The sequence below is a fragment of the Convolutriloba macropyga genome, chromosome 4, assembly GCF_964194025.1.
Source record: "Convolutriloba macropyga chromosome 4, txConMacr16.3, whole genome shotgun sequence".
NCBI classification, from domain to species: domain Eukaryota; kingdom Metazoa; phylum Xenacoelomorpha; order Acoela; family Convolutidae; genus Convolutriloba; species Convolutriloba macropyga.
In genome coordinates this window covers 17,984,136-18,004,324 of record NC_134471.1, presented here as the reverse complement: position 1 = coordinate 18,004,324, position 20,189 = coordinate 17,984,136, and the positions used below count along the sequence as shown (strand labels likewise).

Sequence of the window (20,189 nt, the reverse complement as noted above, 5' to 3'; positions counted from 1 at the left end):
ACAATACAATAATTGCTCGAACTTCATTCAAGAGCAATTTAGAAGTTTACTCCAAGCAATTCTTTCCTCACTTAATATTGTCACGATAGATTTTTCAGATACCGGGTATACAAAACATTTGTATGCGTATGGAAACAAGACTGCTAAACATAACTTTATTTCCATATCACGTTCTTCTTAGTTCATGTTTCACAGACGATTAGGATCTGGTGAGCGACATAACTATGCAGACAATCCTCTAGAAAAACCCGAACTCGTGGATTGAGTGAAACTTTTATCAATTTTAAGCTCGGAATTTTCCAATTATTATATAAAAGCGTTACATCACGTTATTCTTAATGTTACGTCACATCTTGAAGAATTTAGGTTTAGAGAATTTTAGGTTTAGAGAATTTTAGGTTTAGAGCTTAGGTTTACAGAAAAAATGAATTGTTTAAAACGATATCCTGAAGTTGGTTTCGGTCAGTTCTGCCAAAATTTATGAAGTTCTACCAAAAAGTTTTAAAAGCCGATCGATCTTAACTTTGAAAATTTCATCAAAAACCTGTGGTGATTGAGAGGCGTCCGAACATTACGCGCAAGCATTGTAGGCAGGAACGCATCGTATGGCTATATTGTGCAATAAGAAATCAAATTGCAAACATTTTGTGGTACGTTGCTGGCAAACATTATATTAAGCCAATAAGCATTGAAAAAACTCGATCATATCTTGCTCTAAACAGCCCAAATATATATTAGGATCAACACAAATCAGCAATTTCCCTTAACAATATACACTCTAAATTGAGCTTAGTTCTAAATATGTCCACACAAAAACCTGTTCAATAACATAATGCAGTCCAAGATTCAAGAAGTTATCAAGACTAACTCTAGTAAGTCAAAGTGAAAGTTCTATATTTTTTGCCTATCTCTAGTCAAGAAGTCAAAAAGAAAGTTCTATATTTTTTAACTAACTCTGGTCAAGAAGTTATACTGAAAGTTCTATATTTTTTAACTAACTCTGGTCAAGAAGTTATACTGAGAGTTCTATATTTTTTGACTAACTCTAGTCAAGAAGTTATAGTGAAAGTTCTATATATTTTTTTACTAACTCTAGTGAATTTAGAGCACATGTCGACTGCCTGCTGAATTCTGTTTGCCCTGAGGAGGTACTTGGCACACTTGCAGTTGATGTACCTGTCCGCAGTGTCCAGACTCTGGCACTCCACCAACGCATCACATGCACTCTCTATGTCACCACTATGCTATAATAACACCGACAACAACTATCCTTTTGTTAACTACTTATTCACAAGAGGTTTCCAGATTACAATGAATTGCTAGGTTGCACAAGTGGGTAAAACATAAAACCAGCAAATTTTACAAATCAAAATAAATCAGAAGTCATCAATCAATCAAAACAAATTAAGGAAATCAAGCTATATCAAGCTTGTGCTTGAACACCTTCTGCTTTTTGGATCTATTCTGTTTCGCCCCCACCCCCAGCTTAGGGGGCTTTTACGCCCCCACCCCCCCGGGCGCACGTGCTATTTTCTTACATAGTAACGTGCTATATAACATATAATTTGTAACTGAGGGGCGTAAAACACACTGAGGGGGGGGGGGGGGGACCGTATAGATCCGTCTTTTTTACTTAGGGTTTAATCAGCGCAATAAGTTTCATGGTTCTAAAATGAGGGACTCAAAAAACACAGTGTCAGACTTGAGAAAAGACAGATTTTTATGCGACAAAAATTACGTCTGTGAAATCAATTTGACGAGAAGTCAGATAGGTGAAATCACAACGGGTTTGATTTGTATCCTAAGCCATGTTTCTGTTTCGAAGCATACATACTCTTCGAACTCTCTGAATATTCTGTATTACAGCTTTACAATTCTTGTTTGAATCACGAACATAGTTTAAGATTAGTTATACTCATCGGCAAGGACAGTAAAATTTACACTTTGCTTCCAAAACACGCCTACCTCACCAGCTAATAGCAAATAGATTTCAATGTTTCCTTTGAGATGCAGAATCAACGATTTTGTAAACTGGTTGAGAATTAACCTTAATTGATTCCGCTTACGCTTAAGAGCATATTAGAATCATGAAATTTCTTGAGCTGACAAATCCATGGGTAACAAATGCAAAAACACGATTGACTTCGACCACAATACTAGAAATATATTAAACTGAAAGTAGCATTGCAGCCATATATGATCAGTGGTAAATAAAAGTGAAAAAAACTTGTCCAGAATATTTAAGCAAAGGTACCTTTAAAATTTTGGCTTTCACCATGAGCAATTCTAGCAGTGTCGGTGTGTGCTCAATTGCTTCGTTGATGAAATGCAAGGCCCTCTCGTGGTCTCCCACGTGATCAAAGTGTTGGGCTAAGAAGTGTAGCACCCACAAAACGGTAGTGGGTGAGGTCTCCAATGCTAAAAATTCAACTACAGCTGACTAACCTGCAAGACGGGGGCTCACCAAAATAGTTTTGGTGAATCGCATACTTAGAGACTAAGATATACGGCTCTAAGAGAGCTGCTCAGACACTTAAAAGACCACCAGGCTTTCTCTGTTTATCCCCTTTTCGATGACAAAAAGTTAAATGGCCAGAAGACCGCGCTCAGGTGAAAACTCGGTAGTAAGAAAAATCTCTTTGAAAAACACCAAATGATTAATATAGCTGCAAAAAAATTCATATGAGAGCAATTAATAACACGCTGCGAGACCCAAAAATAGGCGGCAGATTGCCCTAAAATAGTCACCGTTGACGCACATCGGGATTGAAACAAAACATAGCCGGCAGATTGCCGGAAAATAGCCGCGATAGACGCTTGTTGCCTTCCATGGAATTGAAACAACTAAAGAAACAAGATAGACAGATTGAACACAAGGATTTAATAGACCACTAGACTTTTTGGGTAAGATTCAGACTGTCATTTTTATGAGACACATACGCTCTATAAGGAAAAAGCCCTAATAGAGCCTATTCAAAATTAGTATTCAAAATCAAAAACTCAAGACTCTAATACTAAAAAATAGGGCACATACGTTTAGCACAAATTAGATGCACACTATTGATCGTTAACTAATAAATGTTCAAAAACTTAAAATTCATTGAGGGAGTTCGAAAGTATTTTTTTCTAGTGAGGTAAGTCACGCAATTGCCCTAAAAACAGAAATGACGTCACGCACACAAATTTTAACTGCAAAGCACTGAAATTGAAAAAACACGATGTCACCAAAAAAGGCGCTATCGCTTCGCGGCTATTAAAAAACCACGATGTCCCCAATAACAGCCGCTATGTCAAAAATTGTCCCAAGTTTGAACAGGTGTTCTAATTTGTGTCAAAAAGTGGTCAGTTAGATTGCTTATTAAGCTTACTGTTAACTAGCAATCGCTCTTATGAAATTTGATAACCTATTGCACTATGAATTAACTACCGGGCTGAATCGATTTATCACGTTTCGTTTGATTTTCTCTTTTGACTTTGACTGCATTCACTACATTGCGTAACTCATATTATTTAGCAAGTGAAATTTAGCTATTTACCGTCACTATTTAGCAAATGAAATAAGTCAGAAGTAAAGCGTGAAATTCATGACATTTATATTAAACCAAAAATGTGATCAAAAATTAAATCAAATTCGAAATAACCTAGCAGGGCCAGTCCTGGAATATAATTCAAAGAATTGAAGAAATTGAAGACAACAAAATCAGACTCCAATAACAAACAAAACAAATACCTTAAGTCCAAAATAAACAAAACAGTACAAAACTAAAAACAGCCAGCAAATTGCCGGAAAATAGCCATCATTGATCCGCTTTTCGCATATCGGAATTGAAATAAAAAAATCAACAGATAAAGTGAACAGTAATTTTCCAAGTGTCAAAGTCGTCTTATTTTGTATTTTGTTAACTTCGATAACAAAAGCATTAAGACTTAATGACCGGGATTTATCGGTTTATCCAATTCTTTTTAATTTGCTCTTTTGTCTCTGATCGTATTCACTGCATTGCGTAATTCAATGCGTGCAAGCATTTAAAAATCATTTGCAGTGAGAGCTAAGTCAGAATTCAAACGTGAAAATCAAACGTGACGTCAAACGTGACTTATGTAAAAAGAAAAACGTGATCAAAAGTTAAAGCGAAATAAAAAAGAGCGCCCAAAAAATAGCCGTTGAGAGGCTGACGGCGGCTATTGAACAAAAACAAACGGAAAAACATCCCTCTAGAAAAACTGTGTTATTGAAGTTATTATTTTCAACAAAGCCTTAAGAAGAATTTTACACATCTGGAGCCTAGACAGAAAAATCAAACTTCCAAGAAACCCACTGCAGAAAAAATTAAAGAACAACAGACTTCCCGCAAAAAGTATTTCTAACATTGTTATTGAAAAAAAGTGGCACCAAAGTCAAAGAAAAACGCAACTAATGCTTGAATTCGTCAATATATATTGCACTATCTAGAACGAGAAAGAGTACATTAACTTTAATGAAAACAATTGGGGGAGCAGGAACAAAATTAGCAACAAAAGCTGGCAAAAAACAAAAATTCAAAATTCGAAAATGGTGTCAAAGCCATTTAACTTATTGGCTATAACCCTAAACCGTATTATAAATCCATTTACGCCTAATTGGAGGGCATATCAGACCAATCATCAATGGGACATGCTGACAGGACAAAACAATAAAACGGTCATAATCCAAAATATCAAAGTCGTTAAAACCTGTGAACATACCCGGCAGATTGCCGGAAAATAGCCGCCGTTGATTCCAATAAGCATGATTGGGATTGAAAAAATAAAAGATATCGAAAAAAAAAAGATTTTTGTACAAAAACATTTCTTATGTCCGATTTATTTTGATGACATTTCGTAGTTGAACATACTTCTGTTTCTTAGAGAGAGGCTACAGGGGCTACTATCAATACCAATAAGCATTAGAGATGGTAACTAAGACTTATAGGAACGACGTTCAAATAGCGGGCATCTGAAATTGGGCTTTATGGGTTTATCCCGTTTCTACTTCTGACTTCAATTTTTAATACTGACTCTGTTCATTTTGAATTGCTTTGCTGAGCAACTGATGTTCAAAATCACTTTTAGCAGAATGAGAGAAGAGAGAAACTAGCCTAGAGAAGTCAAAAAGATTTCACGCAAAATGTTGAAAAAGCGGCGAAATGAGGTAAAGCGAAACATTTTTTTTGTTGGACGAAGTAAAAAATATAGGAGCGCTATAATAGCCGGCTGAGAAGATGAGGGCGGCTATTAATAAACCAAACATGCCTAATACAAAAGCCATAAAGAACTATAATTAATGAGATTAGGCGACAGAGCAACAAAAAACTACAAAGCACAAAAATCCGAAAAAAACTAATATTTTTTTAAAGCAAGTGGTGTCAAAGTTCAGAAAACTTTTGAGGTGGAAACAACATTTAAAATGATTGAATTCGGATTAGTAAGAGAGCCACCTAGAGCTCTACATAATGAGAATAAGTGGTAGAATAAAAGAACTACAAACATAGCCGGCAGATTGCCGAAAAATAAACGCCGTTGAGGCGCCCGATGCAAATCGGTATTTTGAAAAAAAAAAAGAAAAGATAAATTGACCAAATTGTTCTGTTTTTTAGTGTCAAAAAGTGTTCTAATTTGGCGCGCTGTTTCAGTTGGATTCTAAAACTATACTTAATTCAGCTTTTAAACTGAAAACTAACAAGCTTAATACTAATTCCAGCTAGCAAACATTCTAATAACTTTGATAACCTAATTCTCAGAGACTTAATGACCGGGCTTTATCGGTTTATCCTGTCTCTTGATTTTGATCTTTGACTTTTTCACCAGTATTCACCACATTGCGTAACCGAATGCGTGAACGAATTTAAAATCCATTCAATTGGAAACAGTGAGTGAAGTAAGTCAGAATAATAACGTAAAAATTGGGACTTATCGAAAACGAAAAACGTGATCAAAAGATAAAGCAAATTCAAAAAAGGAGAGTCCCGGAATAATAGTCGTTGAGAGTCCGACGGCGGCTATTAAAATTGAGAATACCCAAAACTCAATTTTTTAATCAGTTAATGTCAGTGTCGATAAAAGCAATGATTTCAACCCAGAGTAGTAAATTAATTTGAACTGACTGATTAGAGCCATTGAGACCTATCATTGATGAGACTAAATGAAACAACAAAGAGAACGATAAAAATCCCAAGTCATTAATTTCAAGAAAATAAATTGCGTCAAAGTATTGACAACCATTATTTGCTATTTGAGGGGGTGAAACAGTGCAATTATGCATAATTAGAACATACGTATTGCCATTTAAAAGTATTCGTAACGATAATGAAAATAAAAACAGCGAAAACAGAAGTCGACTTGCCGCACGAGAAAAATTAGCTCTCAAAAACCGGAAATCTGTTAAAACACCATTCTCTCACTTGATTTTAATAAGCAATTTGAAAAAGTCAGGCCTTATAACATCTCGGTTTTTGCTCCAGTAACTACTCCAGCGTGACAAAAACGACCGCTTCAATTTGGCTTCTCATTGACAAGAAAAGGTCAGTCTGAACAGATCTTAAGACAGCACACCAATACAATTGAAATTCTTTGAACTGTAAAAAAGGAGAGCGCCTAAATATTAGATGTTGAGAAGCTGACGGCGGCTATTAATAAAATATCATCTCCTATGAGCCCAATAATATACGCATGCAATAACGATTTGACCGAGAAAAATTCAAGAGTTTCTGATGAATTACAAGAAGACAATTCGAGGCAGTTTTTTAAACAAAATTCTTACACACATTACAAAACAAACATAAACATAAACCGATTAACGTCGGACAAACTGCTATCGACCGACAAGCAGGGCAATTAAATTCAAGGACTTAAGCCTAGAGAAATTTTGTTTGTGGGTGCAAAAGCGTCCAACTGAGTGATATTCGCAACCTCGACATCCGAGTTCTCGACAGAAGAACTCGCATCTCGGTTATCAGGCCCTTGTCATTTCCTCCGCTACAATCACTTTTTCATTAGCAACAAACCATACTTCGCAGTGAGAGCAATTGAGATTACTCGAAACCGAAGAAGAGAAGAGTGAAAAAGTCACTTAAGTAACAAAAGTTCTAGAACAAAAGCGGAAAACGTTTTTTGCCTAAAAACAGAAACACGTTTACGATAATCGATTTCAACTTCGTTCGCGAGCAATTAAAACGACCCAAAATTTTTCAGTGAATAGATTTTTGAGCAACGGAAGCCTTACTGAAAAAGCACCACGAAATAAAACTATTCGGATTAACATTTAAAACATTGAAGAGCATTCCACTCATTTTACGTTCAGCCAAAACAAGAACAAGGAGGATTGGCAAAGTGCACAGAAGTTTCAAGTAACCAAATGCAAACTATTTGGAGAAATCTCAAAAACGTTATTATCTTAGGACATCTTCAGAAAAATAAACATAAACCGACAAATGTCGGAAGAATTGCTCTTGAACGACAGGCGAGGCAATTTAATTCATCGGGGGCTCTAGCCTAGATCAATTTTTCTTTATGGGTGCAAAAAACTTTGACCCCACCGGGATTCGATCCACTGACCTCTCGATCCATGGCCACCCTCACTAACTACTGCGCTACAAGTCAGTTAATTCTATTATGCCGCAACCGATTTTATATTAGCAACTTCGGAGCACTAGAGATCACACAAAAATGATGAACGAAAGCGTGAAAAAGTCACTTGAGAAGTCAAAGAATGTTCTAGAAGAAAAGCGCAAATTTGTCAAGAAAGATTTGCATAAAAAAAGACACACACGTTTACAATAATTGCTATGAACTGCGTTCAAGAGCAATTAAACAGCAGCTACTTATTGTAATTATAATTTTCCTATAGAGCCCTGCTTACTGATATTGACAAAAGATAACCCGACTAACGTTTCACAAAGTGTTCTCGAACGAAAGGCGTGGCATGTTAAATCAAAGACGGCTGTAGCCTATATAACTTTGATCGCAAAAAAAGTTTCCATAGTGGAGGGGTTGGCCCCCGATCACTGGCGTATTAGATAGCAGCATTCACCACTCGGCTATCAGGGCTTTGTCATAGCTCATCTTACAATCGCTTTTGTTTTAGTGACAACTTAATTTCTGAGTAAGGGCAATTTTGGTCACGAAAACCAACATAGCCGACTAACGTCGGGCGAATTGCTCTGAAACGAGCGGCGAGCGGTTGGCTTCGTCAGCAGCTAGGACGGTTTAGGGACCTCTGGGCGCTACCTCTATCCCGTTTCTGAAGACGAAAGTCAAATGGGTCAGACGAAAAATCGTCCGGCCGAAAAATTGCATAAAAGACAAAAAGGATTAATATATTTGCTACAAATAGCTTTTTTGACAGCAATTAACAATGATTTCATAAAATGTAACTGTTATGTCATTCATGATAAACATGCAATTCTACTATAACTCATTATTAAAGAGGATCAGAGATGATGACCTCACGCCACATAACAGCAGCTGAAGTGCGGCATCAACAAAGAGAGAGAGGTAGAGTGAGAGAAAGAGAGATAAACCGTGAACGAGAAAGAGAACAAAAGGTTTCACCTGAAGAGAAACCTGAAATAGTTTCACAGGCTCAAAGATCCATACATTTGGAACAAAAATTCTCCAAAAACTACTAAAACTGGAATCAGAAAAAATGTTGCTCACCGTCCCATTAACTCGCGAAACAATGCAGCGGCTTATTATCAAAACTTGAAGGACGTCCCAGGGCCTCTGCTGCCGGAAAAAATTCAAAACATGAAAAAATTGCAAATATTTTGGAAAAATTGCTGAAATTCGTGATATTCAAATCTTGAATAACATTCCACTACATCTATAAACTATGCAGTAACATATGATCAAACTCTAGAGAAAATTCCGTCGCTCTTGAGGCTAGAGAAACCTAAAAGATAACAAAAAAAAATCAACTTGAAAAAATTCAAAATTTATTTAAAAAAATTGTTAAAACTCGTGATAGTAAAATTTAAAAATTAATCAATGGCCAGCCAAAAATTCCAGTAATTTATTATCAAATCATAACGGAGGTTTTCGGACCCTTAAGGCTCAAAAACCCAGAATAATGACTAAATGTCAAAAAAATTTAAAAAATGGCAAAAATTTTGAAAAATATGCTAAAATTTGTGATGTTAAAGTCTTGCAAGACATTCCATATAATCTAGAAAGTATAGTCACCTATTTCTAAACCTTAGAGGAGGTTCCTTGACTCTTGAGGATGAAAACCTAAACCACAAAATTTTCATAAAAAATACTTGAAAAACAGCAAGTTTTATTTAAAAAATTGCTAAAATTTGTGACATAAAAAGTTGAAAAACTATTCCTAGGGCTGAATAAAATCAAAAAATGTCAAAAATTTTCAAAAAGCTTGAAAAAATTGCGAAATATATAAATTTGCGTTTTTATCAAGCGGTTGTTCGTCAGTAGGTAGCCACGGGGATGGGGGGTTGCACCAGGGGCTGATCGGGGGGCAATAGCGAGGGGTCAACAGTGTGGGGTGTCTTCAACCTCTCAAGAACCGCCCTTCACACCATAAGTATGTCTCCAAAAGAGTTTGAGCTGAAACAGAGCTGAAAAGCTCTAAGAGCACTTAATGCCAGCTGGGTGCTACCTGTTTATCCCATTTTTGAGGACGAAAAGTCAAAAGCGTCAGACAAAAAATCGGTCAAGCGAAAAATTGCATAAAATACCGACAGGACTAATATAAATGCTACAAACTTCGTTTGAGAGCAATTAAGAAGCCAAGCGTGAAAAAGGCACCCGAGAATTGAAATCAAAAAGACTCTAGAATAAAACGATAAAGCGAATGTTGTATAAAAAGACACAAATGTGTAAAATAATTAAACATGCTTACCATAATTCAAGGGCAATTAACAAGTTGTGTTCATGTTTCAATAGTTAAAATTTTGTTATAGCCGAGAAGATCTTGCTGGATACTCAATAAAATTATAAAACATACCCGGCAGATTGCCGGAAAAAAGCCGCCGTTGATTCCAATAAGCATGATTGGGATTGATAGAATAGAACATAATGAAAAAAAAGATTTTTGTACAAAAACATTTTTTAAGTCCTATTTATTTTGCTGGCATTTCGTAGTTGAACATAACGTACTTCTGTTTCTTATAGAGAGGCTACAGGGGCTACTATCAATACCAATAAGCATTAGAGATGGTAACTAAGACTTATAGGAACGACGTTCAAATAGCGGGCATCTGAAATTGGGCTTTATGGGTTTATCCCGTTTCTACTTCTGACTTCAATTTTTAATACTGACTCTGTTCATTTTGAATTGCTTTGCTGAGCAACTGATGTTCAAAATCACTTTTAGCAGAATGAGAGAAGAGAGAAACTAGCCTAGAGAAGTCAAAAAGATTTCACGCAAAATGTTGAAAAAGCGGCGAAATGAGGTAAAGCGAAACATTATTTTTGTTCGACGAAGTAAAAAATATAGGAGCGCTATAATAGCCGGCTGAGAAGATGAGGGCGGCTATTAATAAACCAAACATGCCTAATACAAAAGCCATAAAGAACTATAATTAATGAGATTAGGCGACAGAGCAACAAAAAACTACAAAGCACAAAAATCCGAAAAAAACTAATATTTTTTTAAAGCAAGTGGTGTCAAAGTTCAGAAAACTTTTGAGGTGGAAACAACATTTAAAATGATTGAATTCGGATTAGTAAGAGAGCCACCTAGAGCTCTACATAATGAGAATAAGTGCTAGAATAAAAGAACTACAAACATAGCCGGCAGATTGCCGAAAAATAAACGCCGTTGAGGCGCCCGATGCAAATCGGTATTTTGAAAAAAAAAGAAAAGATAAATTGACCAAATTGTTCTGTTTTTTAGTGTCAAAAAGTGTTCTAATTTGGCGCGCTGTTTCAGTTGGATTCTAAAACTATACTTAATTCAGCTTTTAAACTGAAAACTAACAAGCTTAATACTAATTCCAGCTAGCAAACATTCTAATAACTTTGATAACCTAATTCTCAGAGACTTAATGACCGGGCTTTCTCGGTTTATCCTGTCTCTTGATTTTGATCTTTGACTTTTTCACCAGTATTCACCACATTGCGTAACCGAATGCGTGAACGAATTTAAAATCCATTCAATTGGAAACAGTGAGTGAAGTAAGTCAGAATAATAACGTAAAAATTGTGACTTATCGAAAACGAAAAACGTGATCAAAAGATAAAGCAAATTCAAAAAAGGAGAGTCCCGGAATAATAGCCGTTGAGAGTCCGACGGCGGCTATTAAAATTGAGAATACCCAAAACTCAATTTTTTAATCAGCTAATGTCAGTGTCGATAAAAGCAATGATTTCAACCCAGAGTAGTAAATTAATATGAACTGACTGATTAGAGCCATTGAGACCTATCATTGATGAGACTAAATGAAACAACAAAGAGAACGATAAAAATCCCAAGTCATTAATTTCAAGAAAATAAATTGCGTCAAAGTATTGACAACCATTATTTGCTATTTGAGGGGGTGAAACAGTGCAATTATGCATAATTAGAACATACGTATTGCCATTTAAATACTGGATACTCAATAAAATTATAAAACATACCCGGCAGATTGCCGGAAAATAGCCGCCGTTGATTCCAATAAGCATGATTGGGATTGAATAAAAGATATCGAAAAAAAAGATTTTTGTACAAAAACATTTCTTATGTCCGATTTATTTTGATGGCATTTCTTAGTTGAACATACTTCTGTTTCTTAGAGAGAGGCTACAGGGGCTACTATCAATACCAATAAGCATATGAGATGGTAAGTAAGTCTTATAGGAACGACGTTCAAATAGCGGGCATCTAAAATTGGGCTTCATGGGTTTATCCCGTTTCTATTTCTGACTCCAATTTTTTTATTCTGACTCTGTTCATTTTGAATTGCTTTGCTGAGCAACTGATGTTCAAATTCACTTTTAGCAGAATGAGAGAAGAGATAAACTAGCCTAGAGAAGTCAAAAAGATATCACGCAAAACGTTGAAAAAGCGGCAAAATGAGGTAAAGCTAAACATTTTTTTATTCGACGAAGTAAAAAAACATAGCAGGACCAATCCTGACGTACAATTCAAAGAATTTTCGTTGACTACACAAAAAACTAGACCTAGAAAGGAGTATCAGTGAATTGAAAAAACCATTTTAAAAAAAATCAGAACAAAAAAAACAGAAAATCAAAATGCCGCAGGTGAACAAAAAAACCACTAGCCAGAAATGAAAATTAAAATTCAAACAAAAAACTAGGCCTAGAATGAGCAGCGAATGGATTGCAAAAACCATTTAGAAAAAAATCCGATCCAAAATATCGAAAAAACAGTAAAAATCAGTGAAATTGCCGCATGTGAACAAAAAACCACTACCGAGAAACCGAATTTTTGTTCAAACACCATTTTCGCACTCTACGTAAAATTAGAGCGAAAAATATTCACGAAGCAAAACCACTCGCTTTTTCGTTCCATTTCCTGTTCCGGCGTGACCAAAATCACCACTCCGATTTGACTCCAAAAATCATGAAAATGTGTACAGATTTTTAAAAAAAACATAGCCGGAAGAATTCCGGACACGACTCGAAGGAGAAAATTGCCCATCCTTATGATTAAACAACTGAACAGCTATTGTGAAGCCTGAATCTCCATAAATGCCATAAAAAATAAGGAAGAATAGAAACGGCATTCAAAAACAAATTTAACAAAAAACTATGAAAACTTAAGTTTTTTTTGAACTTGAGTTTTTTATAGTACAAGGAAACATAACGCCGATTAAAGTTCCTTTGCAATTAAAGCAATGGAAAGCTCACAAAGCAATGGACAAGTCACATAAAGCTAAGAAACTTGTCTAAGATTAAAAAAAAGAAAATCTTCAAAAAATAATAAAGATGGTTTTAAAATTTCTCAATTTTTCTTTCAATTTCCCTCAGAAAAAAATGAGTTATACCAAGAAAACTTTAGTCAAATGGTATCTGAATATTTCTTAACAAGCTTTTATCCAAATCCCACTTAAAGCATTAAAACAAAAAAAAACAGGCAAAAAATCATTAAAATTTCGTCTAAAAATCAGCAAAACTGATCAAAAATCTACAAAATAGCATTAAACTCAAATTTACTATACTTTTGGCTACACAACTAGGACAACTATTGTGAACCCTGAACCTCCACAAATGCCATAAAAAAATTAGGGAAGAATAGAAACGGCATTCAAAAACAAATTGAACAAAAAACTATAAAAACTTAAGTTTTTTAAACTTGAGTTTTTTAAATAGAACAAGGAAACATAAAGCCAAGTACAATTCCTTTCCAATTAGGGCAATGGAAAGCCCGAAAAACAATGGACAAGACATAATAGGCTTAGAAACTTGTCTAAGACTAAGAAAAAAGAAAAACTGCAAACAAAATAAGAAAAATGGTTTAAAATTTCCAAATTTTTCTGTCAATTTTCCGAAAAGAATGATTTACACCAATAAAACTTTAGTCAATTGTTAGCTGAATATTCCCTCAGTAAAAAGCTTCCATTCAAATTCCACTTAAAGCATTGATACAAAAAAACAGGCAAAAAACATTAAATTTCGTCTAAAAATCAGCAAAACTGATCAAATACCTCCAAATTAGCATTAAACTCAGAATTAACTACTTGAAACCTTCAATTACAATCAAGACAAGCCTAAAACTAATACAATATCATAATCAAACCTCATAACCATCAAAAGTTGCAAAAAACTGCTTTTAAAAGCCGCACGTGAACAAAAAAATTTCGCTCGCTTGGAGAAAATTTTTTCACACATCAATTTCTCGCTCTCTCAAAAACAGCGTTATGAACGAAACCAAAATTTTTCACGCGTTTCATTTCGCGCTTCAAAAATCACTCCAATAAAACTGATTAACAAAAACATAGCCGGAAGAATTCCGGAAACGACTCGAAGGAGAAAATTGCCTATCCTTATGACTAAACAACTGAACAGCTATTGTGAAACCTGAATCTCCATAAATGCCATAAAAAATAAGGAAGAATAGAAACGGCATTCAAAAACAAATTTAACGAAAAACTATGAAAACTTAAGTTTTTTTTGAACTTGAGTTTTTTATAGTACAAGGAAACATAAAGCCGAATAAAGTTCCTTTACAATTAAAGCAATGGAAAGCTCACAAAACAATGGGCAAGTCATATAAAGCTAAGAAACTTGTCTAAGATTAAAAAGAAAATCTTCAAAAAATAATAAAGATGGTTTTAAAATTTCTCAATTTTTCTTTCAATTTCCCTCAGAAAAAATGAGTTATACCAAGAAAACTTTAGTCAAATGGTATCTGAATATTTCTTAACAAGCTTTTATCCAAATCCCACTTAGAGCATTAAAACAAAAAAAGGCAAAAAACCATTAAAATTTTGTCTAAAAATCAGCACAACTGATCAAAAATCTACAAAATAGCATTAAACTCAAATTTACTATACTATTGGCTACACAACAAGGACAACTATTGTGAACCCTGAACCTCCACAAATGCCATAAAAAAAATTAGGGAAGAATAGAAACGGCATTCAAAAACAAATTGAAAAAAACTATAAAAACTTAAGTTTTTTTTAACTTGAGTTTTTTAAATAGTACAAGGAAACATAAAGCCAAGTACAATTCCTTTCCAATTAGGGCAATGGAAAGCCCCAAAACAATGGACAAGACATAATAGGCTTAGAAACTTGTCTAAGACTAAGAAAAAAGAAAAACTGCAAAAAAAATAAGAAAAATGGTTTAAAATTTCACAATTTTTCTGTCAATTTCCCGAAGAAAAGAATGATTTACACCAATAAAACTTTAGTCAATTGTTAGCTGAATATTCCCTAAGTAACAAGCTTCCATTCAAATCCCACTTAAAGCATTAATACAAAAAACAGGCAAAAAACATTAAATTTTGTCTAAAATCAGCAAAACAGATCAAATACCTCCAAATTAGCATTAAACTCAGAACTAACTACTTGAAACCTTCGATTCCAATCAAAACAAGCCTAAAGCTAATACAATATCATAATCAAACCTCATAACCATCAAAAGTTGCAAAAAAACTGCTTTTAAAAGCCGCACGTGAACAAAAAAATTTCGCTCGCTTGGAGAAAATTTTTTCACACATCAATTTATCGCTCTCTCAAAAACAGCGGTATGAACGAAAACCACTCTCTTTTCGCTCCGCTCTCAACTATTGTTCAGCCCCAAAATCACTCCAAAATTTTTCACGCGTTTCATTTCGCGCTTAAAATCACTCCAATAAAATCGATTAAAAAAAACATAGCCGGAAGAATTCCGGAAACGACTCCTAGAAAAATCCCATTAAAGCCATCCAACTACTCATCAAACAAAACGTGCCTTCACTAAATTATAATTATCTTCAAAGTCATCAAACAAAAAAGTAAAAACAATAAAATCAAATCTGTTAAAATAAGATAAAAAAATCTCATCGAAATTTGTTTTAACTTGAGATCCCTAAAAAAACTATCTCTGCCAAAAAAACTTCATCAAAACAACCAGTACTTACAAAAACCACTTATGTGAATTTCGAAAAAAATAATTTAGGCTAAATTATGAAAAAAAAGCTCTTAAAAACAACTTTCACTGAAAAACTGGAAAAAATTACTAAATTTTTTAATATTTCAAAAAACATATAAATCCAAAGAAAAAACCCCTTCAGCCAATAGGGTATCCAGATGCTCGCAAAACAATAGACAAGTCATAATAGGCAGAGAAATTTAGCTAAAAACAGAAAACGAAAAACTGCAAAAAATTAAGAAAAATAGTTCCAATTTCCGCCATTTTTTTGTCATATTTCTCAACAAAAAAATGATTCTTATCAACAAAACTGTAACCAATTGTTATCATAATATTGGTCAAGTAGAAGGGGTTTCATCAATACCCATTTGAGCCAGTAAAACGAAATAATCGTCAAAAAAGCGCAAAAATTACCCCAAAAATCAGCAAAATACATTAAAAACCTCCGAATTATCATAAAATTCATACGATTTTCCAGAAACCTTCAAACCACTACCGCAACCAGCCTAAATTTAAACAAAATCATAACCAAACCACTTAACGAAAATAAATTTAAAAAAATATGCTTGAAAATGCCGCACGTGAACAAAAAAATTTCGCTCGCTTAGAGAAAATTTTTTCACACATGAATTTCTCGCTCTCTCAAAAACAGCGGTATGAACAAAAACCACTCTCTTTTCGCTCCACTCTTCACTTTTGTTCAGCACCAAAATCACTCAAATTTTTTCACGCGTTTCATTTCCCGCTTCAAAAATCACTCCAATAAATTTGATTAAAAAAAAGGACTTCTCCAATACTCCTCTTCGAGTCGTAAAAAGGACTTCTCCAATACTCCTCTTCGAGTCGTAAAAAAAGACAGCGCCCCGATACAATTCAAATTCTTTGAATTGTAAAAATTCTTTGAATTGTAAAATATAGGAGCGCTATAATAGCCGGCTATTAAAAAGCCAAAATTTACCAATATCAACCAAGTTAAAAAAAATCCCTTACATTTTTTAAGTAAGAAATCTATTGCCTCGCAATCAAGACATCTTAGTTAAAATAAAAAGCAGCCATTTATGACCAGAAGAGCACAATGAAAAGAAGGTAGGTAAAAACTTCTATCAGCAATTTTTAGCGAATAGAGTAAAATTTAAAGCGAAGGATATTGTCAGGAGAAGGGGATTCCATTGATGGCCCCCAACAACCCAAAATTTACGTTGAACCATAAATTTACGCTCACATGCAGATTTTGAGAGCAGGTTACAGGACGACGACAAGGAGGAATGTGGATAAAAAGCAGAGGCAGCGTCGACGATGTTGGGGGTCGAGCGAGGGTACAAAATTGCTCCTCACACCATAAACTTGAATCTAATCAGCAGTTTAGGTGCTCAGCGATTTAATGTCCTCGTGCTTTACAAGTTTATAGTTTCTCAGCAAGAAAAATCTGTCAAAAATTTTCAGTCAAATATAAATTGGTAGCTAAAAAAACCGACAGGACTAAAGTAAATGCCACAAATTTCTTTGAAAGTAATTAATAATTAAAGAAATTATTCTAGCAATATACCTTATGCTTCCCTCTGCTCAATTCTAATGCCTTGTATTTCCCCAAGAATTACGCTCAGCTTGTTTTTATGAGAAGAGACATCAAGTATCTTCCAAAAAGTATAGCTTGTCAATAATACTTTTTTGTGGCTTTTTCAAATCTATCAAGCTATCGTTCGCCCAAAAATTGTGAGCTTTAAGAAGCCAGGCTCATATAATGTTCCTCAATTCCTAATGCTCCTCAAAAGTTAGAACAATAAAGCTTATTTGGATTGAATGAATCTACTAACTTGAATCTGACTCCTTGAACTTGTTCATGGATTGTAAATTTGTATAGTAACTCAACACTAGCTCTCCAATCAGCTCAGCCTGAAACGTCAGGAAAAAGCTCAAAAACTTGAAAATATTCACAAAAGTTCACCAATCACAAAATTCAGCTTACTTTTTCCGGATCATTGTAGAGGATTTTGACATTTCTGAAGAGTGCTGGTAATCCTTTGAGAAAGGCATTGCGCAGATATGTTTCCAAAGCCACCATTAATCTGAAATTAATCAATTTTGCTGAAATTAGCGTTTGAATTTTCCCAATGGATCCTATCGTTTACCACAACCGTTATAATGTTGCCTCTTTGCCTTACTTAAAAAGAGATGAACGTTTTATGCCCAAATAGAAGGGATAACTCAGACGATCCGTTAGGTCTATCAGAAGACGCAAAAGGAACTCTTCGATGTCTTATTTTACAGTAACACGGTAGTTTGGTGTAAATCAAAATTTTACTTTATTTCCAATTCAGTGGATCTCTCGTGTTCTAATAAAATTCTCGCTCATGGTCTTGGAGCATTTGGTTCCAGTAATCTAAAGAACCTTCGATAGCGATTGTCTGCAAACAGTTGGATTGTTACATTAATCGCTTGCAGAGGCAACAAGTTTGTTTCTTTAAGAAATAAAGCAATAGCCCATAAAAGCCCTCAAATGCAGATATTCGGAACTATTATTTTGGGTTGACTAATTTAAGTTGCCTGAAGTAATATACCAGAAATAATTGAATTTAGAGGTACAAAATACACCTTTAACTCAAATCTCCCCCCACTCACCTGTCATTTTTGTAGTATCTAAGTTCCATTCTCTTGGGTGTATCGTATCTAGGGTAAAGGGTCTTCATCTGCGTGAAAAACTCGGCCAGTCTCTCTTCGTCGTCCTTCACTCCTAAATGCCAAACAAATACTACTTCTAAGATTCTTTTATCAATCAGGGTGGGCAGCACAAATGAACGAAATGGCGTAGACAATTTGAGTTTCTTGATATAAAACCTAAACATTGACGTTTAATTAGAAAAATTTAAGAGAAAAAAACGAGAACAAAAAATGGTTGAAACAAATGAACAGAGAAAAATCAGGTTTGAAAATTGATGCTTTTGTTAGCCAACTATTAGCAAATTATATATCCAAATTGAGTACGCTGGACAATGTTTACTAACCAGTAAGCTCAATGAGCTGCTGGTAATACAGAGGGTTGTCTGGGTTGCGCATTAGGAGGGTCCGAGAAAGAGACACCGAGTTGGGCTTGTCCTCTTTCAGTCGATGAAGAGCCACTGAAACAAATCTCGTAGAAGCAATAACACAAAACCACATGCGAACCAACCGGACCGAAGCAACTATTTCACTACCATGAAACAGTCGATTAATTGAAAATTTGAATGCACACTTTGCTGTAAATACATCTCGTATTACACGAACAAAAATAATTGAGCTCCAACCACTTTCGACTTATAGCTACTACGCTTTCCAGTCAGTTTTAAACACGAGAAACAATACCCGCCATACCCCAAAAATTGCCTCCAAAAAAAACGATAGCGGCTTTCTACTCCTAGAAGATACAAAAATTGTTCTCTTGATTTAAATATAGCAGGCAGACTGCCGAATACAGCTGCGAAATAAATTTTTATTCTGTACTATTTGCACTTCATTAAACAAACGGGCTTCTTTGAACAAAAAATTTTAATTGAGCATAAGTTTTCAAATGCAGTCAATCTGTTAGGTCATACATGATCAAATATAGTCAACCAAATGACCAAAAAAGTATCTCTAGAGAGATTGAGAGACGACGTCAAGCACAAAAATGCTGTTATTGAAAGGAAAAATTCATTCGAAAAATTAACTTCAGCTTTTCTGTATGACCAAAAATCAGTATGACAAAATCTGAAACAATCCAATTAAAAACAATCAAAGATTTTTTACAATGGAAAACAAACATCAATGCCTCAACAGGGCTAAACATAAACCAACAAATGTCGGAGGAATTGCTCTTGAACGACAGGCGAGGCAATTTAATTCATGGTCTGTTAGTCTAGATCAATTTTTCTTTATTGGTGCAAAGAACTTTGACCACACCGGGATTCGAACCACTGACCTCTCGATCCCTGGCCACCTAGACTAACCACGGCGCTACGAGTCACTTAATTCAGCTTTGCTGCAACCGATGTTATATTAGCAACCTCGAAGTACTGGAGATCACTCAAAAATGATGAACGAAAGCGTGAAAAAGTCACTTGAGAAGTCAAAGAATGTTCTAGAAGAAAAGCGCAAAATTGTCAAGCAAAAATTTTGCATAAAAAAGACACACACGTTTACAATAATTGCTATGAACTTCGTTCAAGAGCAATTAAAAATACCTTCCAAAACAACGAAAAATTTTAAAGACGTACGTCCAACTGCTGCAAAAACCCTCTTCTCATTCCACTTTACCAGTATGCTTTTTTGAATTTCTGTTAAATCAATAACTTACCTCAAGAAAAAAACAATACAGTGAGAAAATTGAGACAAAAAGGAACACAGCCGACAGAAAGCCGATAAATAGTGTTGCCATTGATTCCCGTAAACCCAATTGGGATTAAAAGAACCGAAAATGGAAAAATCTGATTGATATAAGGAAACATTTTTAAAGAGCGAATTATTTTGATTTAGTTTCATTGCTAGACATACGACTGTTAGTCAATGAGAGGTTAGAGGTGCTAATATCAATATGAGGCATCAGATATGCAGATAGGCATCAGAGATGGTAACTAAGACACTTATAAGAACAAACTTCAAGTATCGAGCATCTAACA

At 34.8% G+C, this 20,189-nt stretch overlaps 1 protein-coding gene across 2 annotated transcripts in view; it reads right to left on the bottom strand.

Annotated features, from left to right (window-relative positions):
- The window catches only part of LOC142337492 (N-alpha-acetyltransferase 16, NatA auxiliary subunit-like), a 444,167-nt gene that overhangs the window by 43,161 nt on the left and 380,817 nt on the right, over positions 1 to 20,189 (bottom strand). For both annotated transcript variants that reach the window (XM_075386756.1, XM_075386757.1), the window contains exons 7-12: positions 18,561 to 18,674; positions 18,178 to 18,289; positions 17,525 to 17,624; positions 17,373 to 17,451; positions 2,255 to 2,418; positions 1,092 to 1,244 (exon numbers count right to left, since the gene is read on the bottom strand). In XM_075386756.1, coding sequence (XP_075242871.1) covers positions 1,092 to 1,244; positions 2,255 to 2,418; positions 17,373 to 17,451; positions 17,525 to 17,624; positions 18,178 to 18,289; positions 18,561 to 18,674 — 722 coding nt within the window. The remainder of the gene's footprint in view (positions 1 to 1,091; positions 1,245 to 2,254; positions 2,419 to 17,372; positions 17,452 to 17,524; positions 17,625 to 18,177; positions 18,290 to 18,560; positions 18,675 to 20,189) is intronic.